This window comes from Gadus chalcogrammus, chromosome 11 (assembly GCF_026213295.1).
Source record: "Gadus chalcogrammus isolate NIFS_2021 chromosome 11, NIFS_Gcha_1.0, whole genome shotgun sequence".
In the NCBI taxonomy this organism is placed as follows: Eukaryota; Metazoa; Chordata; class Actinopteri; order Gadiformes; family Gadidae; genus Gadus; species Gadus chalcogrammus.
Window position 1 is genome coordinate 10117391 of NC_079422.1, and position 26007 is coordinate 10143397.

The 26007-nt window shown below is 45.2% G+C and overlaps 1 protein-coding gene across 3 annotated transcripts in view; it reads right to left on the reverse strand.

Annotated features, from left to right (window-relative positions):
* Positions 1–26007, reverse strand: part of ntrk1 (neurotrophic tyrosine kinase, receptor, type 1) — a 35732-nt gene that overhangs the window by 3123 nt on the left and 6602 nt on the right. For all 3 annotated transcript variants that reach the window (XM_056601302.1, XM_056601300.1, XM_056601301.1), the window contains exons 3-17: positions 20462–20536; positions 19322–19393; positions 16065–16133; positions 14484–14638; positions 11692–11834; positions 10934–11072; positions 7865–8194; positions 7052–7063; positions 6865–6923; positions 6481–6583; positions 4768–4923; positions 4299–4429; positions 3869–4041; positions 1425–1665; positions 812–970 (exon numbers count right to left, since the gene is read on the reverse strand). In XM_056601302.1, coding sequence (XP_056457277.1) covers positions 812–970; positions 1425–1665; positions 3869–4041; positions 4299–4429; positions 4768–4923; positions 6481–6583; positions 6865–6923; positions 7052–7063; positions 7865–8194; positions 10934–11072; positions 11692–11834; positions 14484–14638; positions 16065–16133; positions 19322–19393; positions 20462–20536 — 2017 coding nt within the window. The remainder of the gene's footprint in view (positions 1–811; positions 971–1424; positions 1666–3868; positions 4042–4298; positions 4430–4767; positions 4924–6480; positions 6584–6864; positions 6924–7051; positions 7064–7864; positions 8195–10933; positions 11073–11691; positions 11835–14483; positions 14639–16064; positions 16134–19321; positions 19394–20461; positions 20537–26007) is intronic.

Below are 26007 nucleotides of genomic sequence, written 5' to 3' on the forward strand. Positions count from 1 at the left end.
TTGGCAGCTTATGAAGAACACAATGGCTCCATAAACGACCAGGAAACACCATCAGAGTCATTACCAGCCTACCCCTAAAAACAATGTATGAATTATAAGCTCTTATATATATTTATATATATTTATATATTTAGTAAGTCTTACAGAAATACATGTCTTTAATATGAAGTTATTCATTATTTTTTAGTTATTCAGCCCTAACCACGGCTTCTGGGTCCTCCTACCCAGCCCTCCACCCTTGTCCTCCCAGTAGACCCAACCCTCCACCCAGTCCTCCCAGTAGACCCAACCCTCCACCCTGGTCCTCCCAGTAGACCCAACCCTCCACCCAGTCCTCCCAGTAGACCCAACCCTCCACCCAGTCCTCCCAGTAGACCCAACCCTCCACCCTGGTCCTCCCAGTAGACCCAACCCTCCACCCAGTCCTCCCAGTAGACCCAACCCTCCACCCTGGTCCTCCCAGTAGACCCAACCCTCCACCCTGGTCCTCCCAGTAGACCCAGCCCTCCACCCTGGTCCTCCCAGTAGACCCAACCCTCCAACCTGGTCCTCCCAGTAGACCCAGCCCTCCACCCTGGTCCTCCCAGTAGACCCAACCCTCCACCCTGGTCCTCCCAGTAGACCCAGCCCTCCACCCTGGTCCTCCCAGTAGACCCAACCCTCCACCCTGGTCCTCCCAGTAGACCCAGCCCTCCACCCTGGTCCTCCCAGTAGACCCAGCCCTCCAACCTGGTCCTCCCAGTAGACCCAGCCCTCCACCCAGTCCTCCCAGTAGACCCAGCCCTCCACCCAGTCCTCCCAGTAGACCCACCTCACTGTTGGACAGCTGGTACCAGGGCTGCTTGCCGTAGGTGAATATCTCCCAGAGCACCACGCCCAAGCTCCAGATGTCACTCTCGGTGGTGAACTTCCTGTACATGATGCTCTCCGGGGGCATCCAGCGAATGGGCAGCATAGTCCGCCCGCCGACCTGACCAGGAGGCAGCATTGTGATTGGTTAATTCATATACTTTAATGATGGTGTTCGAGTCGGTTAATTATATAATTATTGATTGCATCTCATGTAGATGGGAAGACGATGAATAGATGAATGAATAGATGCAGATTCAGATAAAGGATGTAGATATGTAGAGAGAGAGAGAGAGAGAGAGAGAGAGAGAGAGAGAGAGAGAGAGAGAGAGAGAGAGAGAGAGAGAGAGAGAGAGAGAGAGAGAGAGAGAGAGAGACAGAGACAGAGACAGAGACAGAGACAGAGAGAGGTAGAGAGAGAGAGAGAGAGAGAGAGAGAGAGAGAGAGAGAGAGAGAGAGAGAGAGAGAGAGAGAGAGAGAGAGAGACAGAGACAGAGACAGAGACAGAGACAGACAGAGAGAGAGAGAGAGAGAGAGAGAGAGAGAGAGAGAGAGGCGCTGAAGAGCCACTGACCCGGTAGTAGTCGGTGCTGTAGATGTCACGTGACATGCCGAAGTCCCCGATCTTCACCACAAGCCCCTCGCCCACCAGGCAGTTGCGTGTGGCCAAGTCCCTGTGGACAAAGTGCAGGGAGGCCAGGTACACCATGCCCGAGGCGATCTGCCCCGCGATGTGCAGCATCTGGGGGACGGTCAGTTGGCCCAGCGGAGGCATCTTCACCTCCTCCAGGATGCGGGCGTCCGGACCGTGGGCCCTGGGTAGAGGAGGTTTGTGGCTGACAGTGAGGTTTAATGTCATTGATGACATGTGAATGGCAACATGTGTCTTAGGTAGGGGGGTGAGGCGTCTTGCTCAAGGTGGATGAATGTCGATTATTGTCATGATTTAGTTATTTAGAAAGCTCTATCTATCGAGTCCTCAGTGAGCATCATTCAGGAGCAGGTGGGGGGTAAGGGCATCTAACCACTAGTTTAGCCTGCTCTGGTTGAGGTCTGAGCACCCTTATTCCGTGGAGGGGGTTTGTCATTCACCTCACAAATAATTGAGTGCATTGCCAGCACATGAAGGTGATTCAATATTATTTTTTCCATCCATCATTATATTAGGAAAATAAAGCTTTGTCCCCTCATGGTTGTCTGGGTTCTTCATTGATTCAGAGAGGTTGATCGAGGCGTTGGTGGAAAAAGTTGCTTTTCTTGAGACATTATTAATTTGAGACCATTTCTTTTTTAAATAAATGGCTGCACTGCACAAACATCCATAGTTCCGTAGTTGCAAGAAGTTTCAAACATAAAATGACTTTTGAAACGTAGGAAAAATATAAAATCAACTGTTGGTGTTAATGATAGTAATGATCAGCCCTTCTGTGCTATTGCTTTTGACAAGCCCTGCTGACCATCTCTGATTGGTCCTTGTGCGAACGGTAACTGTGGGTGACCTAACACAACTCTGACCTCTGGCCTTTCCATTTAGCAGATTGGACATATATGAGATCTTAAAACCATTACAGCTCTACACCATCATCATCCACCCCTCTAACAAAGAACCAAATGACAGGAGACGTACAGCTTGTAATACGCCCTCAATTGATTAGCAATAATGCAATTGAGGAGAAGTACTTCTCCAGTGTGTTTCTCCAGACTTCACAGTTGTCCTTGAAGGCCATAAAGAAATATAGAAACACACACTCCTTGCTTGGGAGCTTCGGCGCCCTAAATGAGCCTAATATGTCTTCATCCATCCTAATCGTCCACTCTCCTCCACCCATGGCGGGACACCCCACCCACCCTTTCCTCCACCCCCCCCCCCCAACCTCCTCACAAAGGAAGTTGTGTCAGTATTAGTTTAAAAGGCAGGTGGCAGGGAGGGAGAGCAGCTGCCCTGTGAGCCAATGAGACCTTTTGCCAATACTGCCTTGTGGAAATGCGATTTTAGTCCGCCCACTATGTCTGTCTCTGCCATTTGGGGGGCGTTTTCTACCCAGGTGTTCCCAAGTTAATCTAAATACGTCTTAACGTCTGGAGCCTCCGTTTGGCTTCTGGCAATGGGGGGAATGATAGATTTTGGGGATGAATGGGAGAATTAGCCAGACGTATTGCACAGAATTATGTGGACATTATCTACTGGTCATCCCACAGCCTCTGGGATGGGAGCAGATGGTCAACTCTGAGGATGAGGGAGACTGAAGGGCAGGTAGGACTCCCTCGTACTCTAAACTCTGAGGACCTGGGAGGTTAGCGATAGGAGTCAGCAGCATCTGGTCTAGTACTCTTCTCGCCAATCTTCCCTCAGGTTCCTTCATAGTTTATCATCAACCATGTTTCACAGGTAATATGAGGAACTCAGAATACAGTCCGACATATTGATACTACAGAATGTTTCAGGGACAGTGACGACTATCGGTGGGTCAAGGCTAGTTACTAAACTAGCCCTGACCGACCGGTGTTCCTTCTCAACATTTCTTCCCCTGGGATTGTTGAGTTTTCCAAAGGCCCTTTAGAGTGGTGTCGTAAAACGATAGCCTATGAAACCCGTTGAGATGGTGACTGTGATTAAGAGCTTAGCAAATAAAACTGTCTTTACTTTGCTTGGCTCTTAAAAACATTATCCTGCGTTTTTATACTACCTTTTCATTGCAGTTTGTTTCACTATAAATCTATAAGTTTAGATCTACAAACGTTTTTTGTAGATCTAAAAACGTTTGTAGTTTTCTAGCAACTTCACAGTGTGGTTGTCCATCAGAGCTGCGGCTCATCATCTATTGACAACATCTTTTGACCATGAGCATTATCTTTCTATTAATGACCATCATGTTTCCGTTCCATGCTTATCCAAACCCAAGTACGTAATTGTTACCCTGCTGAAGATGAGCATGCAGGTTTTTGTGAAACAAAGTGTCTTGTCGTATTTGTCTGCTCTGAAGACCGGTCAGAGCCTTACGGTTTGGAGGCCTATACCTGAGGAAGCGGTTGAGGTCTCCGTGCCGCATGTACTCAAACACCATGGCCAGGGGCTCTCCGTCCGTGCACACGCCGTAGAAACGCACAATGTGCTGGTGCTGGAGCACCGTCAGCAGCTCCGCCTCCCTCTGGAAGTCCTGCCTGGTCGACTCGTTGGCGTCTTTGAGCGTCTGAGAGCGTGAGGGAGCCAGGTCAAATGGTCATGCAGGCAATTATGAAAATTGTCTGGGATTGTATTAGTAGGTGCAACTGAAGTTGACAAATGATGAATACATTTGAATCTCTAAACTAAGCAATTTTGGTTGAAATTATGAAAGCCACATTCAAGACATTTTTATTGTAAATTATTATTTACAGTGAACTTTCTAGTCATCTCTAGAAGTGAGAGCGCAGAGCCATCATTGGTATGGCCAGACACCGTACACACCTTGATGGCTACCAGCATCTTGTCGCTGTCGGGGCTGAGGTTGGCACACTCAGCCAGGTACACCTTGCCAAATGCTCCCTCACCCAGCTCCCACTTCAGCACGATGTCCTGCCTCTTGATGTTCTGGACACCTTTCCAACCAAGACAAAAGGTTTCGACTCATTACCACAGATAATGTAAGGTGCGGTGTGAACTTGTGTGTGTTGTACTTCTACCTCCACTCTGATGAGCAGAAGGTTTCTACCTGGGGTAAATACGGCCGGTACCACGGGTCATGGTAAGGGTGGTGTGATGCTGTTGTGTTTCTAACTCCGCTATGAGCTTGTTACATCCACTTCACCCTGGAGCACTCGGCTAACACTCAGCCAAAGGCTTTAGACGGCTGAATGGACACTCAGCGGCGGGGTGGGGGGACCCTGGGTGGTGCTAAGGGAGAGATGATTGGGGCTGGCGGCTCTTGTCCACTCACACATGTCTTTGTCCTTGATGATGCCACAGAAGTACTGAGGGTTTTCCACGAAGCTGGAGAGGCCCGAGTCGTCCTCGGTGCAAGGCGGGTTGGTCCCGAAGTTCATGAAACGCAGGGACAGCGCCAGGTCGTCCTCAGTGCCCAGGACCGAGGAGCCTGGGAACACGAAGCAAGGAAGGCTATATGGGTGCATTTACTTTCACAGCTGTGAAGAGGGTGGAGGGGCTCATGATCAGTTCTCGGACCGTTTATGATTGCATTGTTGGTCAAACGAGGCAATCCAGAGGCCATTTATGAAACTACCATCTCGCCCATCGACTCCCCGGCAAATTTTCCTTGATCCCATGGCGACAGATGATGACGGACGGTAATAATGACCATCATCAACAAAGCAGAAATCAAGCATCATTGAGCAAAACAGGTCCAAACCACCGCGTCAGGAGGCTGATCGCTGAGCAGCCTGTGGATACAGTATTAAAAGCTCCAAATTGTAAAGCCTCACTCAGCATTGAAAACCACAGAACCCAGAGTCCAAACCCAGCTCCAGAGAATGGAGCGAGAGAGAGAGAGAGAGAGATTGAGAGAGAGAGAGAGAGAGAGAGAGAGAGAGAGAGAGAGAGAGAGAGAGAGGGGGGGGGGGTTAGAGAGAGTGGGTGAGACAGAGAGACAAAGAGACAAAGAGAGAGAGAGAGAGAGAGAGAGAGAGAGAGAGAGAGAGAGAGAGAGAGAGAGAGAGAGAGAGAGAGAATAAAGGAGAGAGGGAGGGAGGGCAAGGAAAAAGCCATGGAGGAGTGGAGGGAGGAGGGGGTCCACTTAGGCAATCAGGCCCACTTAGGCTCTTTGTGAGAGGTGTATAGGAGTGGGGGTGGCAGCAACCGTGGTTGGGTTGTTGGCGGCGGTGGGTGGGGGTATTCAGGAGGACCTATAGCCAGACATCCATCAATCCATCCATGCATCCATCCATCTTCTTTAATGGACCACAGTGCAGCCAGAGTGGCCCTGGCTAAGGGTGGGTTTCTGACGCCGTTTACTTGTGCATGCAGTAATTAAGGCACTTAAGACCGGCCGACAGCAGGGCTCACAGTGTGCAAAGTTACAGCCTAGTGGAAAGCCTGTATGAGTGGGCCTCCTCTGCAATATGCGCCCAGAGACCCTCAAAATGCCCCCCCACTGAATCCTGGGCAATCTAAGAAGTGACTGGAGGAAAGAATAAAACTATTATTTGGCGGCGTCTGCTCTCAGCACAGTTGGACACTGGGGTTTTCAGAGAGAGCCCAGGGCAGGCGTCAGATTGAGAGTGAGTTTTGGTCCTGCTGTATTGTCAATCCAAAACACTTGAATACATTTTGTTGATCTGCTCCTCATGGTACATTTTTAATAGTGAAGAATAGATGTTTTCATATTTATTTATCTATGGATGTTTCTATATTTATTTCTCCTAAATCTTGTTTCCCTGGAATTGGGCTGAATTTGGTCTCAGCTACCCAATTGTAATAATCTATATACAAAAAATATGAATATAAAATATTTGGTGTATGGTGTCATTATCTCCATATCAAATAGTATAACTATTCAAAAGAATAAAAATATATTATTAAAGGTGAAGTAAACCGAAAAACAGAGATGCTCTGCTAAACAGAAGGGTTTTTATGAATGCAATAATTAAGGAACATCCTCGCTGTTTGACTATGAATGAGTGGCATGCCAACGTACGGTGAATGCCAAACTTTGAGTGCTGTCCGCATCGGTTGATCACCACGAGCATGACGAGGAGGAAAGCACACGCGAACACAGCTAGGCCCACCGCCACAGAGATCTGTTCAAATAAGAAACAATTGCCTCAAAGTGTGTCTTCTTTGCCAATTTACCATCTTTGATTCAAGACGTCGTCTTTTGCATGTTTTTGCATATGCTTTACTTTTTAAATGTTATGCCTGCTTAAAAAGGTCAATTTTTAATATATTTATTTGCACAATATTTTCAAAATGATATATTGTTTAGATGTTGTATACTATCTTTGTTGCATACTATCTTTTCCTCAGCATAGTAGGAAGCGGCTGGCCACAGAGAGGATTGCAGGCATTTCACCAGACGTACCACAAACAGGCGACTCTCCTTGCTCTCCGTCACATGCTTGTTGGATGTGTTGGTAGGAACTAAACAACAGAAAGAAGAAGTTACCCTCAATACAGCCCACGTCTTTTACAAGCAAACAGAAAGAGAATGCTGAGTGTTAACAGAACAAAAAGTTTGTATAATTGAGAGAAGGTAAAATGGGTCTTACTTGGATCGAAGACTAGAGTGCGGGGAGAGGAAAGACAAAAACAAGTTTGAATGGGCTGTACATGAATATAGGGCCATATCGGAGCTGTGCTTCTGTTTAGAAATTCAAGCTAAGGACATTGAAGGGAACGGTTGGAGTAAAAATGCTTGAATAAGTTGCCAAGGAAAACATCAGAAGTGGTATATTAGGATAGCCCGGCTCCATCCGCCTAAGTACTTCCGCTCAATTTTAATTTCCCTTCAGTACTACCTCTGGGTCTGCGGTATGTAAGTGGGTTTTCTATATCCAAATTTTGTGTGTCCAATCAGCAAACAGAGGAAGTGGCTGAGAACAATGACGTTAAAGTCAGCTCTCGTTGACGGACATCTTCACGCACAGTGTTTGGTTTGTTTACAGCCTGCGCGCAACGTGATTCCCGGCCAAACGTTAGCGATTGGTTATGGCAGATCCAGAATGGCACTGGGCAGATCCAATAGTTTTAAACTTCAACAGAAACCCGCCTTCAAGTGAGTTAACATTTGTCAATAGAGTAGGTCCAGACTCTCTGTGCAAATTAAATGCAGTACGAGAGTCTAATAGGCTAATATTAGGATGCCATCACAGGCCTTTTGCTATCAGATGTATCAGCACGAGTATTCTGCACTGCCCCACACCTCCTCCGTCGACTTTCATCAAATACTAGGGTTGCAGGACAAGGCAAGCGGTGTATGCAGTTCAACCCCTTCCTGTAAACCAACCTTAAAAACTGTCTACGTCCTTCCCACCCCTAAAAGACATTTTAGTGCATTCTCATCCTGCAGAGTGACGACTCACCGGGAATGGCGCCATCGTCGAAGTTATCGGCAGGGCTGTTCATGAAGAGCCCGGTGGCGTTGGCCTGGTCGTGGCCCAGTACGTTGCGGACCACCATGGTGTACACGCCGTTGTTCAGGTGGGTGGGCTTGTTGAGGAACAGGCAGCCGTGCTTCACGGAGCCATCGTCCGTGTCGGGGAACAGCTGGGTGTAGGTGTACCTGTTCTCGGTGAGCTCCTTGCCGTTGTACAGCCATTGGATGGTGGGCTCGGGGTTCCCGTCCACCGCGAAGGGAAAGCACCAGTGGTGCTGCCGCTCGGCCTTGCGCAGGAACAGGATCCTCACCGGGACTGTGTGGGGGAGGGGAGGAGTAAGACTTGGAGAAGAGGAGATCCTTCAATCATTGAGCTCCTCTGTGTTCCTGTGGAGGAACAGGGTCAACTCAACGTAACTTTGCCGGAACTGGCGAGGACCTCTCTGAGTGAAATAGATTGTATTCATCGAGTGATTTGTTAGCCCCTTCTACAATCTATTGCACTCACAGTCTAAGAGAGAAGATGCTTCCGTTCATGAGGTCCCTTTCTCAAAAACACTTTGCCAAAAGAGGTTGGTTAAGGGAGTTGAACCAGCAACCACTCCGGTTGCCAAGCAACCTTCTCAACTGCTAGAGCTAGAGAGGACCATTTAGTGTAAGAGGACAAGAAAGTTTGAGAAGGATGTTGGTGCAATTCCCTTGTGAGCTTGGATGCAAGGCACTTAGCAACATAGTTCTCTAATGGGTGAAATTCGTGGCCAAAATTAAAAGACTCTGAATGTGTGTGTGTATCTGTGTATGTCTCGGAGATTTTCAAAAGTTTTTCGATGACTAACTAACCTCTTAAAATTCCAATCCTAGATCGTGCTACATATAAAAGGACATTTACATAATAAAGTAATTTCAGCTCAGCTTTAATAACCAAAGAGCCCTAACGACCTAGAATAAGCAGAAAACCACTTCCAAATCACTGGCCTACACATGTTTTTTCTTCCTTTTCTGCTGCATGTGCACTTAAAGCATGTTCAATATTATGTCACAGGACCACAGCAGCCATAGGGTCCTGCGGTATTTCCCCCAATCAATGTTCTTCAATCTGTAACTGTACTGACCCGTCCATGAATAATACATCCTGCTACTCCTTATCGCTCCCGACCACTGGACCACTACCTGGAAGCAGCTGTGGACCTGAAGCTACAGGAAATGGCCTCCTTTAGAGCCAAGATGGAGGAGAGGTGAGGAGACCCTCGCACTTCAGCCGCTCTTAACCCCTGACCCTGCGGTGGGAATCTGCTGGGCTCAGGACAAACCTGAACCGTCTCCCATGTCTCCTCCGTCGGTCGGTTTTGTTAAGAGCCGGGGTAAATTCTACCCGTGCAGAGAGAAAATGAGCCCTGCTGATGATGGCATTAAGCTAACATTTGTTTAGCAAAGCCTGACTGCACTTATGGTAGCAATTAGGCTACCTATACCTCGAGAGTGAGGGGCTTTTAGGGGGCAATTTTACGGAAGCAATGTATAGAATTGACAAATGGTGAGTAACAATATGGACAAAGACGACATCCGATGAGTTCCTCTCGGGGCCAAACGTCGGAAAAATTGATTACTTGGTAGATAGTTCAATTAATCCCTCACTGAACACTAAACTTTCAAAGCAAGGGCGAAAGTCATTTGTTGGGGATAAATAACTGATCTCAGGGTGTGTTCTTGGCTGGTGTGAATGCAATAAACCATGGTATGTCGGAGGCTGTTAATAAGAAAACCTATTCAAAGCATCAAAAAAAGCATCAAGTGTTGAAGAAAAGTGATTTACTCGTGGCAGTCCTCAAGCATATGAAAGGGATTAAAATTAAAAAAAGTTCTGGTGCTCCACGTTCAAGTGGTTCACTCGGGCGTCTTTCGTACGTCTAACATGTTTTTTCTCCTATACGTTGAAAAGAGATGTCAGAGCGATGGCAGTTTTCTCCGCACCAACTGCGGTGAGCAGGAGGGATGGGGTGGGGGGTAATGGGAGCTATAGACTCAGCGCTGTAAACACTGACTGTTGAACGAGATAATTAAGCCTAATTAAAGGGCTGGCAGTTAACGAGCGTCGCTCAGCCGTGGAGGGGCCGATGTGGATGGATTAGCACACGCACTAACGCACTTACCATCCGCCAATCACTGCGGATGAAGCGGTTTTCCGGACTCGCGGGTAAGGATCCATTAGCGCCGAGCTCAAATGAGATCTTAGCGTGCGGGTTATCTAGTCCCCCATTTTCCCGGGCAGTTATTATCCGTCCCCTGATACCCGTGCCATTGGCTCCTGTTTATTGGTTCCCCCGGACTCCTTTTGGCTGGGGGGGGGGGGGGCTTTGTCTTCTAATGACTGTCACTGAGTTGATAGTGGTGATGTACGATATTGTTTTGGCAATATTTTTTGGTAATGCATTGCTAATGCATCCTGCAGTGGTGCTTGGGGGGGGGGGGGGGGGGGTCCGCTGGGGCCTGTCACTGGGTGTTGTTCAACTTCCAGCACGCATTAGCGGCGTCGCCAAGTAGACAACAGCATCGTCGAAGTCCCCTGGGTCGAGTGAACACTGTGATCATAAGTACAGGGCCCGAAACCGGAGGTGAAGGGGGGGGTTTGTCCGGGAACAGGGGGTCGGGTCGGGGTGTTTCGCCATTCTCTTTCGTGGTTCTCTCCGTGTGCCTCAGCACGCACGGAGAGAGCCGACCTCGATGGACACAGAAGGACAGGAGTGCACTGTCCACTGCACTGGTTCACCCCGCCTTGAGTGGCAGCGCCCAAAAAACGCTCTTAAAGGTTGGCCGGGAACACTGCGCTTATTATTTTTAGCAGCCTGTTTGAACAGAAATTCGACACGGAGAGCTTTTCCCTTTATGCTGCTGTCCACCCTGCCTGCAACGCAGAGAGCGCAGTGTGCTCTCGCATTCACCTCCATTAAGCTTGACAGCCCCTCATGAATCCCCCCCACCCCCCCCCCCCCCGCCTCCATGACCAGGTGACCCCCTGAGGCCCGGTGCCAGCTCCTGTGCTGCGGGGGCCACTTACACTCGATGTCCAGCTGCACCATGTCCTCTCCCGGCCCAGCTTGGTTCTCCGCCTCGCACGTCAGGTTGTGGAGGTTGTCCTTAGAGGAGACCTCCAGGAGCTGCAGCACCAGCACCAGGGTGGAGACCATAACCCTCCTCTGAATCGGGGAGAGGGGGGAGAGAGAGGCGTCGGAGGACGAGGAGATGGAGAACAGGGAAGTGGAGGTGGAGGAGGGGCAGCGGTATAGGATGGAGGAGGGGGAGGTTGAGGTGGAGGGAAGGGAGGAGAGGGAGAAAGAGGAGGAGGAGGGAAGCGGAGTGGAGATGAAGGAAGTGGAGTTGGAAGGGAAGGAGGAGGGGGAGGTGGAGGGTGAGGGCATGGAGGAGAGGGAGGAAGAGGAGGAGGTGGATGAAGGAGTTTCTCCACAGGATGCAGCAGAGGCACAGAAAGGATTTGGAGGGGAAGGGAGGGCGGGTGTGTTAGAAGGAGATTTTCTTCATTCTATTTGATTATTTGTTGGTGAATGTGTTGTGTTGTGTCGAGGTCTGAATGGTGAAGTGTACAGTATTAGAATCTACTGCAAATCTTACACAGTTGAATTGTCGGTCTGAAATACTGCTATTTCCAAAAGATAGAGAATAGGACCAAATGTATTTATTAAAATATACTAAGTCTATTTATTAGAAATACCTGAGATATATTGATTCATATTTACAAAATACATTCCTCAAGTTCAAATAAATGTATTCACGTCTCGGCTTGTTGTGCGGGCATACCTCGAACACATGGCGGGAATGGAGCCTCTCAGTACGCCAGCTCGCCACGGGGGGAGGGGTCCCGCTCACATGACACTCAAACATCAGGCTGCCTCCTTCCTTGACCTTAGTGGCGGACGGGAGGATGGTCACTTCAGGAAGAGCTAGAGAGAGAGAGAGAGAGAGAGAGAGAGAGAGAGAGAGAGAGAGAGAGAGAGAGAGAGAGAGAGAGAGAGAGAGAGAGAGAGAGAGAGAGAGAGAGAGAGAGAGAGAGAGAGAGAACACCACCATCAGGAATACATTATATTATTAAAGGGATACGCCAAGATATCTGTAGATTGGCGTTGCCTGTCTTAACCTAGTCTCGAGAATATTAACATTAAGGTCTGATGGTGTTAAGAACGAATCTTTGTTGAGTGTTCCAAATTTGCTTCGACCAATCAACTTCAATGTCTGGCAAATGTAGGTGTGCCAGTGGGAAGACAAGCTACAACATCCTGTCTGGACATCAAAGTCCTGAGACATAGTTTCTGTAAAGGTTTGAAATCAAACCTACGTATTAGCCTGGCCACTGTAGAAATACATTTCTTAAAGTCTTCTTCTGAAACCTCCATCTTGCCACGGTAGGATGAGTTTCTATTCGAGTGCAGATTCACATCTCCATACCAAAACAGGAATTCCTGTTCCTAACTGCAGCCCTCTCACTTGCAGGCACTGTGCAGTCTCCCCCTAGAATGTCGGCTATAGCATTGTCAAACTTACGGTTCCGGACATTGCATCCATATCTTGCATCCAGCGCAATTGACTTAATCACTGGCGCTTGTGTCGTGGCTAGTTTGCAACTGGCGCAGAGCGTTCTTTTCCCTCCTGTGCCACGCGTCGGTAAATTAGGGAATACATTTGCACCCCAAGGGACGGTTCGGCGAAAGGAGGAGGCGTGTTCTGGCGCAAACGTTCTCTGGTGCTATTTTGCAGTTTCAGAAAACAAATGCGCCACAAACCAGGAAATACCTGGTTTAAAGTCAGTGGCGCGTTATTCAGATGCTATTTTAAGGGCGCATGCATAATGTTGCTTGTGCACCTCGCGCATACACTTTGATTCTCTCATCTACCTAGCCACACATTCTTGGTAAATTATTTGGGAAAAAACAGCTGATACAGAGGTAATAAGTTGTACTTTTAAATCAATGCATCTGCAAACACCATACAGCAAACACATATTTTTCTTGACACAGACATCGTGTACAAGCCATTAACTTTTAGGATTGAAGAGTATTTGATCGTGAGAAAACATTGTTTTAACGCGAGTGAGTGTTAAAAAGAATGAATGAATGCGGTTGCGTGTAAAATAATTAATGAAGGCGGGCGCACGTGTGTGCGTCCATCTGTTTAAACACACACAAACACATGACGCATAATACAGTCCATGGCAATGTATATTAACGGGGGGACACATGCATATTAGGAACACAAGTCGATAATGATAATGCATACAATACTGCGAAGAAACTATGTTTGTTAATGTATTGCGTGTATCATTAAATGCAACCAAATACAAACAGTTACCGCATATCATATGTGTGTTACGTTTTTTTTGCCAAATTTTATTTCAGGAATCAGCGCTTTTCCATGTGTGAATTAGGCCATTTTATTTGGCCATAAACTGAGGCATTTGAAGTTTGAAATTCATGTGGTCATTCATCTTTGTCATCAGAGACTGCAAACGCGCTGTCAAAATATCAACTCGTCAGATTCAAATGCGCTCATGGCTCTTAAAGGGGATGGGAGATGGCACTCTCATTGGTTTATTGCACGTTACGCCCAAACCACACCTATGGGTAATTAGGCTACTTCAGACTTACCATTTTAGATTTGCGCCGGGTGCAAGAGTCATTTATCCCCCGGTAAAATATCAACATCGCCATAGAACCTCCCACAAAGCTACTTGCGTTTGGCACTTCTCACTTGCGTTTCAGACCGTTAACATAGGGCCCATTGTCTTTCCCAGATTAAGACCAGTGGCTTGATTCCAATTTTATCATTATGCGTCCAGAAGGGGAGTTTGCTGGGTTAGCATTGGATTTTTTCAAGCCGCGAACGCTGCATTGACTTGCAAAGTTACAGCAGCATAGCATAGCTGCTGTTTATGTGGGGAGAATACACTGAAAAGTTGATTATTCAAAACAAGTGGCACAGGACTCAAGTTTTTCTACAAACACACTGACAATTTGGCAGAATTTTTTGGTGCTGGCACAACAATAGTGTCAGCTTCTTCTGGCTGGGTGGTCTACATGTAGGGTTACCTGTCGGGCTGCATCATAGTAGCCGGATTCCATGTGTCCACAAACTACAATCTTTTTGTGTTCCTGGCCCTTGTTTGGAATATGTGACTATATGGAAATCTTTGGAAGTAATAAATGCGTATACCCCTCACATGACCAGGAGCTAGGCGACTGTAAATCTAAAATAATTTGAATCAAATCAGGGCGTGATCTGAGAAAATTAATTGGGCAATCATTAACCTTCAATTAAGGATTTACTTCAACCACAATTAAATGAATCCCCATGTCCTATGTATGATTCAAATTATATAAATAATATAAATAAAAAGTCGATGCATAAGATGCATTTTTGACATGGAACAGTTTTGTTATCCATTTTAAAACGTTGAGGAAAAAAACATTCCCTGTAGTCCTCCATAGTTGGCCTGCGCTCCGGACTGGATGACACCTACGGTAAATCCTCCCTTCTATCTACACAAGACCATGCAACATTGGTGTGAAATACATCTCTTAACCATGAGCTGCACTCACAGCAGTTGTCCATGGACAGGATGTTCAGAAGTACTTCCTGTCCAAAGGAGAAGCAGGTCATTGGTTGGTTGTCGGGGTCAGCCCGCCCACTGCGCTCCCACTGCTGCAGCCAATGGATTTCACAGGAGCACACCAGTGGGTTGTCCCTCAGCACTCTGGGTAGGGAACCAGGGATGGAATGGCCTTCAGGAATATATATCCATGTACTGTATTCACCCATACATTCATTAATATTGAATTAACATTGCCTCTGTAGATTAAGTAATTCAGCCATGTCGATTATCCATGGCGATTGACAAGGCTCAGAACCATTAAAGCATATAATTAAAAATGTTGTAAATGTAGTTTATTCTTAGAAAAATTATCAAAAGGCCTGTTCTTGACAATTTGACCTCGAAAGATGTGTAATATCTAATATATTAGAAGGTGTGGAGTTCAACCACAGGTGAAATGTAAAATACATTTCACAGAATAGATTTGAACATTTGGAAAACAACAAAGAGACTGTAAAGTACTTTTTAGATACTGTGATTAACTTTAAGTCTTTCATGGCTTATTTCAATTTATTACAATACAAATGTATAATTTACCTAAATTACGAAAAAATATATGAATGTAATTTGTATTTCGGCTTAGCAGCGAGGCCACTGGTTGCCACAGGAGACCTCCGGTCTTGTATGTCATTTAAAGATCGTATTTTGGGGGGAAAACAGCTCTTTACAGCAGGTACTTGAAGTCCATCAACCTTTTTGACTCATCCCATTAGCATCCATAAAGCTCTGAAAGGCGGTCTTTGTGTATTTTCTGCTGTGGTTTTAATGCCGTCTCCCTGGTTCAGCTGCTACTGTAAGACATTACCTCCGTAGCGGGACTTCAGGGGCGTACGCATGCTCTTCTGCCTCTGCAGTACGGCGCTCAGCGTGTCCCTAATGAGGGATGTATGTTGTATGGTTTTGCATTAGCAGACCTGTTGGTTGAGGTCCTACATGGTTTCAACCCTGGAGCGTGCACTTGGTGAAGTAGTATAATGTTATAACAGGGATCCATCTGAGTATGAACTTAAGGTATAAGAAGGAGTCTACTATGAGTTTTCTGATTAATTAAAGGAATCACCCTGCACACGCATCACTACTCACACACACACACACACACACACACACACACACACACACACACTCACAAACATACACAAACACACAGGGATGGATAATTGTATTGCTAGATAGTGGATGAATAGTTCTAGTGATAGATAGTACTAATAGATATTGGATGGATGGATAGTACTAGTGTTAAATAATGGATAGATAGTACTTATGAAATTTAGTGGATTCATGGATGTTGATATATAGTGGATAAATAGTTCTAGTGATAGATAGTAAACATATGGATAGTTTATGTGTATTACAAGTGATAGAGGGTGGATGGGTTGAACTTGTGATAGACAGTTGATGTTTAGTGCTAGTGATAGAGTATGGATAGAAATATAGTTGATAGTGATAGTGATAAAGAGTGTATGGATAGAGATAGTGGTGATGGTTATAGTGATAGAGAGGGGATGGTTAGTACTTGGTGGTGACTCACAGGTTGAGCAGAGGGAGAAAGTGAAACACTCTCCAGCTGATGTGCTCCAGGACGTTGGATGCCAGGTTTCTATGACAACAGAGAGACAGGGAACCGGGTTAAAATGGCCGCCAAACTGTGGGTCTATCCTTCACCGGGAGATACATGATGTTCCAGGTAGAGGCTCTTGTTCTCAACAAAGCAGATACACACAATGAAAACATACGCACAACATACAAATGGAAAAAACAGGAAAGAAACCACGGTCGTAAACTCTTCTTCGGTGCACCCACACAACTTCAGGTGGAACCTAGCTTTGAAATCTATTCCTGGCGCTGCTTACAAAAACAACAGATTTATTTATTTTTTTCACAGAAATGCTTTCACCACTCGATGGACATAGCCCTGAAATATTCTTTGTCCTTGTTCGTTTGTGTTTCCGAGAAGCTGAATCGGACCTGAACCTTGTCATTATTGCACATGATGAGCCCTGACAACTAACAAGTAGGAGCCTGAAGTGGAGTGTTTTTTCTGTTATGAAATGAATGCGAACATTGATGCAGAGCCACAGTTGACAAACACTGCAAACTGTCTTTTAATTGGCAAATGCTCTTGAGGAAAAGAATGTAAGGGGAGGTTGAACAATGAGAGACGTCTGTGAGCTTTGGTGTCAGTGGCCTCTAGCCTACCTCCAGATGAAATAGTGCATCTAGACTGTATAGGAGGGATGCGATTCCATATTTTGTTTGGTGACAAAGACACACCTACTCTAATTAATTTAAATCTCTAAACTACTTGGATCTGAAGGTAAAATGGTAAAACATGGAAAAAAATACACTTAAATGTTCAAAAGAACAGAAGGGAAAATCTATCTTTACTATACAGCTGCACTATTTTTGTGATAAGCCTAAAACCCAGTTAGTGAATAGTCAAAAGTAAAGATTGTTGCAAATAATAAAAAGAGCAGTTAGATTTGTGGAGGGAGAAATAAATAAATAAAACCCCCATCGCTCCATCTATAGACCTCATTGAAGACGGTAGGAATACAATGGTCGTATTTGCATTGTGGTGTCGGCCGCTGAGGCTCAATCACTCACTGCAGAACAATATGAACCTGTGTTGAACTGCCTTCTCTCTCTGCCAGAGAAAAAAAAACTCTGTTTATAGCTTCTCAGTTCTCATCTAAAAGCCCTGCTGCCATGTTTCACGTGGCGTCCACGCTCCCAGCAGGCGCTCCTCGCAGCGCCACCTTTCATTACCTCTGCTTCAAACACCGCTGATGAGCAGCTTGGTCAACTGATGGATTCGTTTTTATTTGAGTCCATCTTTCTTCCATAATGAGTTATTTCTGATTTAATTCTTTTTTTTTTTTTTGCTGTTGTACGATCTCTATATGGAGATAAAGAAAATGATTGACAGAAGCAGGAATATATTTAAAAAAAAAAGAACAGGGAGTTATCGGTCAACGCTTATCAGAGAAAAAATGAAAAAAATAGATCCCCCCCCCCCAAAAAGATGTTGCATTACAATTAAAAAAAGGCAGTTTTTTAGTTTCTGCTCTGTGGATATATAGCAGTGCATTCACACTGCATGTAGTTTTCTACTCCATAACCGTCATTGGTTGGGTGGCCGCCCTCCCCCAGCAGCAGGACAGCAGCAGTAGGCAGAGGACGGCTCCCAAGCCGACAGCAGGGGAGGGCCCCTCGTGGAAGCCGATACATATGGAGCCGGGCACGGATCGACCCCGAGAGCCGGCGAGGATCAACCATTTGTTTTCCTTGCCCTCCGAAAGATCATGTCAGATTGGGGGGCTGTTGGGGTCGGATCCCTTACCGACCCACCGGGCGGGGCACTCTTACCGTTCCACCAGCGCTGGTTACATGGAGGCTAGGCGAAGAGGGGGGGTGATGGGTAAAAAAAAAAAAAAAAAGGCCCAAGGCCAAAGGAGGTGGAAGAGTGTGTGTTTGTTCGGAGCGTCTGCTAATTGAATACAGGGCCGTGTAAACAAGTGGGTGGGTTTCCCATTCAGGAGCAACCTGGCCGAGCTGTCTGATAATCTAAGGGACACATCTGTCTCTCCTCCCCCCCCCCCCCCCCCACAATCAGCATCTTCACCCCATCACCCACACTCGGGTATTGATTAAGTGATAATGGACCCTTAGTGGAGTGTATTTATTATGCATCAGCTGTCGATAATACGCCTGTGCGAGGGAGTTAAAGGTGACTGTTGAAGGCCTGTCTCGGATTTCTCACCGTCCGTCCCCCAGTCCCCCTCGACACACAACCCCCTCAAATCTCTGTCCCCTTCACCTACACTTCACCCCCCCCCCCCCCCCCAAAACCAGGCCCCATCGCTCTTGTTTGGTTTGCACGGCAACCACGTCGTGAGGGATTTAAGAGGTAGTCTGAAAGAAGGGTAAGTTACTCGCCAAATGAACCACCAGGTTGCCATGGCTACTGTCAGACTGGAAAGTAGGCTCGGGGTTGACCAAAAAATATAAATAAAACTAACCTTTAAGACGGACAGGTGTCTGAAGAATAGTCCTGTGTTGCTTTAGTTCAAAAGGTGATTAAAAAATCACCTTTTGAATGTCAGATCAGATATGTGTTCATCAGATAAACGTCCATTGGGGGAAAACCATAACAAGTGGTGAGGGATGATCATGGTGGACTTAATGAAACGTCCAAACATAATTACTACAAGCTTATAAGATCGGCTTTTGTGGGCACTGTCAAAATTCATGTCTTGCAACTGATTGAACGATATCCCATGGCCGACAGATTGCAAAAACATCTTTGCATACCAATGTCTGATGGATCTACCACTTGAAACAGACAAAAAAAACGATCTGATGTTGAGAAACTAAATGAGCTACAACTGCTTTCTAACTAAGCCATTCTCCCGGCTTCGGCTCTCATTGTACTCAGTAGCCAGGTTGGAATGACAGGTCACGTGATGACGGCGATGTGGGTGTCAGTAGCACTAGGTGACATGTACTAACAGCCTAATGGGCCGTTTGATTGACAGGTACAAAGGGCTAATCCTTCCCCTCCCCAGCCAGCACTCACAACAACACAGATCATTATTTACGGTTCATGGAGGCTTTTATCCAAAGGATATTTTATTAATATGGACGCTGGGGCTTTGAACCCAGAACCTTTAGGCTTGGAGCAAATCCCCTAACCACTACTTGACTCTTCTGCCTCCAGAGAGGGCTGGAGACATATAGGAGAGATGTTGTGTTTGTGTTGTTGTGTTTGTGGTGCAGGCTACTTACATATACTGCAGCTTGGGGTTGTGCTGGAAGGCTCCGGGGGAAATGAGGCGTAGTTTACAGGATGTGACCGTGCTACAGGAAGTGGAGGAGGAGGAACAATGTTATTCATCGCATTAAATGGCTTTCTGTAAAAAAACATTTGTTCAATAACAATAAAAACCCACAGGGAATCACAAAGCTAAACTTGATAGCTATGTTTTAAGATTTTTTTAAAAAATGTCGATGAGGGATGAGGAGGTATAATGTCCTAAAACAACACACCGGCAGAAGGCAGGGTTTGCATGGAGGGCTTTTCTACAAGCATGGAGGAATTAGAGTGTATTGTATGTTATGTGTCACTAATTACCCTCATGGCCTTCTGAGAGGAAACTATTTGATTGGACAATATGAGGGCAGACTATAAGCATGTCCTTTATAGATTTACTCCACTTAACCTCGGAGAAAATGTTGTACTTTTTGGTTTGTGCGTCACTTTGAGTAGCCTACTGAGGTTCCATGCTCCATGAAGCTTGTTTTACCCAATGCAAACATGTAGTTCAATGATTTTCCTGTGACTTGTTACATTTAATGTATATTTCAACATTATTAACATATATTTTCAGTATATATGTATGTATTTGTGGGTCAGTATTATATTTTTAATACTTTCTGCCTAATTTAACATCTGGGATTCATAAAGCAGGCCTACATTTTATCTTATCTCATCTCATATCATTACTTTCCATTCCATCCCCAATTGGCTTGCCGAACTGACGCCTCCTACATCACCAACATGGGATGTAAACCTTTTCAATTTTGACCACTAAAATGATATGATCTCACTCAATAACATATCTAAACAGGAATAGCTAGCTTTCTCGCCCTTTTCCCACTGAGGGAAGGGCGAGAAATGGGAGAAGCCGGTGAAAAAAATTCATGCAATGTCGGTGAACATAGGACGGATCAAGAGAACTAATTGAGAACAGAACATTCCGACCCTTGTAATTAATATACTGCCATGTGAGGCTTGGTCCCCTCCTAATTCAACATGTTATGGGCAGGCCAATGTGTGGGGAGACAGAACAAACTGTTCTTCACATGTTACATACATTACCTGTATTCGTCAACAGGTTGTTACAAACAGATTTGAGCTGTACTCACAGGTTTTTCAGCTCCCGGTAGTAGACCAGGTCCAGCTCTGTGATGTTCTCCAGGTGGGCTTGGTTTTCTATGTATCTGTTGGGGCAAACAGAGAAAAGGAGGGTTTGTTGATGATTAAACACACCATGGCCTTCCGCTTGTTGTCCTCTGCAGACTTTACCGTGGTCAAAGACGCACAAAGAAATAATCATCAGGCATGCAGTGGGAAAGGGAAGATGAACACAAACAGCTCCAAACAGGAGTGTTGGAAATATGTTTCCAAGGTTTTGGCAAACCTCTGAAATTAGAATTGTGAAAGATGTGTGGATAACTTTGAAATTCACCCATCCATCCATCTATTCATTCATCTATCCATTTATCTATCCATTCATCTTTCCATTCATCAATCCAGTCCACCTATCTATACATCCGTCCATCCATTCATCCATCCTTTGATCCATTCTGGAGTTGGGCAGTGAATACCATAGACATGTCATTAAAGAGCAGGAAGGGGTAAGAAAGTACAGGAACAGGTCCTTAAGGAGCAGGGAGGGATTGGACATTGAATGCAGAGCAGATGTTTAAGGAACAGGCATGGGTGACACACTGAATAAAGAGCCTGGTCTTTAAGGAAACTTGTGGTTGTAAAATACTGAATATAGAGACAGGTCATTAGGACGCAGCAAGGGTTTAGACAGTCAATACAAAAGATGAGGCATTATGAAGCCAGAACCTTCTGTCTGGGACTCAAACGCCCAGAGTCTATTTAGACGCCATCTTGCCCTTCCAAGCAACCATTGGAGCAACGAATTCAGGACACACATATTTCTGTGCGTAACACGACAATATCATATGATTAAAACAAACATCTTAATCAATGGAAAGGTGTTCCCACCTGATCGGCGTTAAGCTTATGTCCCGGCCCAATGCACTCTGGGGAGGCCGAGCTGGAAAAACCTTTTCGTAGCGAGATGCCAGACAGACTAGCAGGAAACACTTTCACCTCCCCTTGGGTCACTTTCCATAGTTCCTGGTCCTCCTCCCCAAGATAGATATACATCTACCTGCAGCGCTACGCTGGCGCAACAGATAACTCATCCATGCCCTGTACTTGCCCTGTTTCTCAGGGCTTTATTTAGCTGAGCATTAGTGATTAGTAAAGTATTTTTCACTTGCACTCTTGAAGTTATTATAACAGGTTACATTGTCAAGATTATAAGGTTAATTGTTTTCAGCCTAACTTGTAGGTCTCTTTGGATGAAAGTGCATGCTAAATGTTTTTTTTTTTGCATGCTGAATTTGAGCTCAATTTGTCGATGTAATAGACACTTATCCAAGAAGTGAATATGCTATTTCATCAGACAGAGAAATGATGAGCCAGGTACCGGGATGTTTCCACATCACGCATTCTCCAGAAGTCTTAAACTTTGCTCACTGTTCAATTTGAATTCCTTTAATTTTGTAAAAACGGAGGGAGCCATATTGAAGAGAGTGTAGGCGCTGTTTGATAAGCGCCCAGCGGCAGGGCCAAGGTAGATGCCTCTTCATTACAGTTTTTCTCAGTCCCTTTTATTAAGTTTCTCAGATCAGAATAGAAATTTGCAAAACAGTAAGTGCATTTCTCAAAACAATTCGTACAAATAGCAAATCACCATGGATTTCCTGGAAAAGCTAGTCTCTTGCTCAAAATCCTTACTTCGTCTCTCAAAAGTAAATATCTGTGTCGATGAACGTGTCAGTGCCATCAGAATGACAAGTCCTTGTGTCATTGTGTACGGATAAGACAGTCAAATTGCTTAGTCATGTTGTGAATATAACAGTGTACTCTGGAGGGATGTTCTGATGTAAACTATGGCTAAAGTTTTGAAGACAATTATTGTAAATTGTAAGTTACACCTTAGTGTATGTGGGAGATTGATTGCAAGTGACTGGACAAGATTCACATTTACGCTTTGACTGTTTGCTCTGTAATTTGTTGACAGACCATGTCATTGCTAGAAATGTGAACATAGGACAATCTCCTTAGGGTAAACTGTACATGCATTGGTGTAGGAATAACAGTGCAGTCTTCCTACACCTCCTGACGTTCCTGTCTGTTGGGCCACAAATTCTCATTCTCACGCAGCCTCTCTCCTCTTCCTCTTCTTCTTCTCTCTAGCTGTTGACCCCGTCCAATTCCTTGTCCTTCCATTGTCAGATAATGGAACATTGTGTTGTGCTCCAGCTGTATATACTAGCCAGTTTATTGTTCATGAGATGCACATTTGAGCTATTTCAGTAAACTGGTTGATCGTTGGTTGATCTAACACTTCACACATTACACCTCTTTAGAGAAAGTCAAGATTCACCTGGTAGCAATTTACCAATTCAGGACAGATTTAGACAAAAAGTCAAATTTGAAATGTATAGATATATGCTTGACATATTATGACAACTTGTTCAACCATTTTGCCTTGCCTTAGACTTATGCAATGAACTAATACCTAAATGTTGTGGAGGTGAGACTATACAATAGACGACCATCAACATGACATAAACCATTGATAATGTAGGAAAGAGCAGAGAATCGTGCATAATCATTTGTATGAATGTAACAAAGCATTTGCATCTTGTTCAAAGAAATTAGAAACTGCTTTTTTGATTTGCACAAGTGACACAATGATGTGAAGATTGAACAGGTAGTTTTGAGAATTTCAATCCTGATCTGAGTAATGTACCAAAGCGACTGAGAAAAACTGTAACAGTTCTGAAAGGGTTGGCTGATCAAGTTTGTCTCCATGCATGCTGAGCCAGCCTGGTTATCCAGAAAGAGATTCTGACCGTCTGTTGGAGAGAGAGAGAGAGAGAGAGAGAGAGAGAGAGAGAGAGAGAGAGAGAGAGAGAGAGAGAGAGAGAGAGAGAGAGAGAGAGAGAGAGAGAGAGAGAGAAAGAGAGAGAGAGAGAGAGAGAGAGAGAGAGAGAGAGAGAGAGAGAGAGAGAGAGAGAGAAGGGAAGGGAGTGAGAGGTGGATGGAGAGAGGGGGGAGAGAGGGGGGAGAGAGGGGTGAGAGAAGAGGAGATAGATGGGATAGATGGAGGAAGAGAGAGAGAGAGAGAGAGAGAGAGAGAGAGAGAGAGAGATAGATAGATAGATGTGTTGCTGACTGTATACAGAGAAGGACAGCCAGACGGTGTGTGTTGCTGACACACAGCCAGACACTGTGTTGCTGACAGAGGGTAAACATGTGTACTCTGCTAGGATTGACCCTTACAGCGTAATTTGGTTTCCGTGCCGGTGGGCTCAGGATTCCCCATTAGCCGGGCTTATTGGATAAAGCCAAATAGGTTATTGTATCTATTGTTCGCGGGTGGTGTGTGGGGGGGGGGGGGGATCCTGGAAACTCTTAAATCTGCATTTATAACTCTTGACAAATTATGTCTTTCACACAGTTACCGTTTAAAGCCAAGATGGCCGCTTGGCGATGGGTTAATAAATCCTATGGGGCCTCCTATGGGGCCGCCAATACGCCCAACACTTCGCCATTTACTTGCATGTCCCCCACATGGCGGGAAACAGAAGCTCCCTCGTGAGCGCATTGATTGAATCTCTGAGAAAAGTTGTGGCCACACCTCGAGTAGGGGTGGGTGTGTGTGGGGGGGGGGAGAAGGGGGGCGAGGAAGGGTATCAGAGAGGGAGAGTGCTGGACACGGGAGGAGAGGGAGAAATTGCAGCATAAAGGGGGTTCTTTTGTTGAAAAGAGACAGAGAGAATGGAAGCAAATGGACTTGAGTCATTTGCCACAGATGTTGTTGCTCCTTTATTAGCGGCTAATTGCTCCGTTCAGCGCGGTGGAGAGGGGAGAAAAACACTGTGCAGGCGAGAGTGACATTTAGGTTTTTCTTTTCCTTTGCTTTCTCATGGTGGACAAGTTGCATAAGAACTTGGCAATCACAGCTAACCCCGGTCTTTATTCACATAGTCTGAACATTTGACGTTGATGTATAACCGCTAAACTTCCCTCATTTAACACCTTCCTTCGGGAACAAGTGTTTTACATGCCTTTCTTTTCTTCAAGTCAAGTGCTTCCATTACCAACAACAGGTGATCTGTACTGATTCGCTATTTCTGCACACACACGCACGCAAGCACACAACACACAAGCACACAACACGCACACACACACACACACATACACACACATACACACACAAACACACACACACACATACACACACAGACACACGGGCCTGCGCGGTTGCGTGTGTCTGGTGATTGACTGTTTCTTGGAAGAAAGTCACAAGCAATGAACTACTGCAACTGGACACTTTTTGTACCACTATGTTGTTTGGCTGCTAGCGAGGATGTTAATTGTCTAATATTGGCAGGTAGAACTGCACTGTTAACATGAGTTTATAATTGGAGGAGGTTTTGACCTCACCAATCCTGGGTTAGGGTTTGGGTTGGACCAACATATGGTCAGAACAGACTGAGACTGATCATGCTGACCTGGTCTTCCTAGAAATGATAGCAAATGTTTGATAATTGAAAAATACCTTTCTGCATTTTTATTATTTTTTTTAAACGCAAAAGCATGATCTGTATCTGTATTATCTGATGTCGGAGAGATTGTCCATTATCGATGTCAGATCAAATGAAAGTATTATCCTAAATGTTTTTTAATTACCAATTGGGTGCTTTAGTGAATAAGCATGCATATTAAATGCAACCTTTCAAACAAAACAGATAGGAATGTTTCAGTGCTAGGATATTATAGGATGTGGACGTGGTAGGTCTACATCCATCGCCTTCTGCCAGACTCGCTCAACGTACTGAATTATGAATGAATTGGATTAAAATGAAATATAGCGATCAATAATCAATTTTCTAGTAAGCTATTGATGGCTCCCATGATGGCAAATACTGAACTATAACCTGATGCCATGGATTTATTATCACTTAAAAAGAGTATGCCATTTCTGCCAAAGCAATTGGTATTTTACTGCGGGGTCCTTCTTTATACAATAGTAGGCTACTGTGCAGTGGTGGTGGTGGTGGTGGTAAATATGCAAACCCATTTCAGTAATAACACATGGTTATCGGGTAATAAATATAGTTTGGACCTTTTTCATAGAGCTTGTCCTTTTGGTCGAGGCCATCGGTCCAATTTACATTAAAAAAAGAATGTGTTAATGATAAAAAATACACCAGAACAGAAAGGAGTCCACGGACATGTGTTTCCACAAAAAGATATTGAGCTCGGAGGTCTAGGTTTCATTTTGCAGGGCGGTGCAGTTTAAAATAAAAAAGGTAATTGGTGTGCAATTTATAGGGTTGAAACGATTAAGGGTTGCTGAACCTTCACGCTCTCTGATTTCTCAAAATCACTTTCACACTCATGATTCATGAGTGGTGAACACCGAAAACAAAAAAAAAATTATTTGCCCCTAATATATGTCCCTCCATATATTAGTTGCTCCTCTGAACACACGCAGCACTAAACCATTGAGTACTTCTGGCCTAAAAGTGACACAGATGCTTAATGTGAGTGACTGGACCTTTGATACGGAGATGCAAAGTCCCTGGCCGCA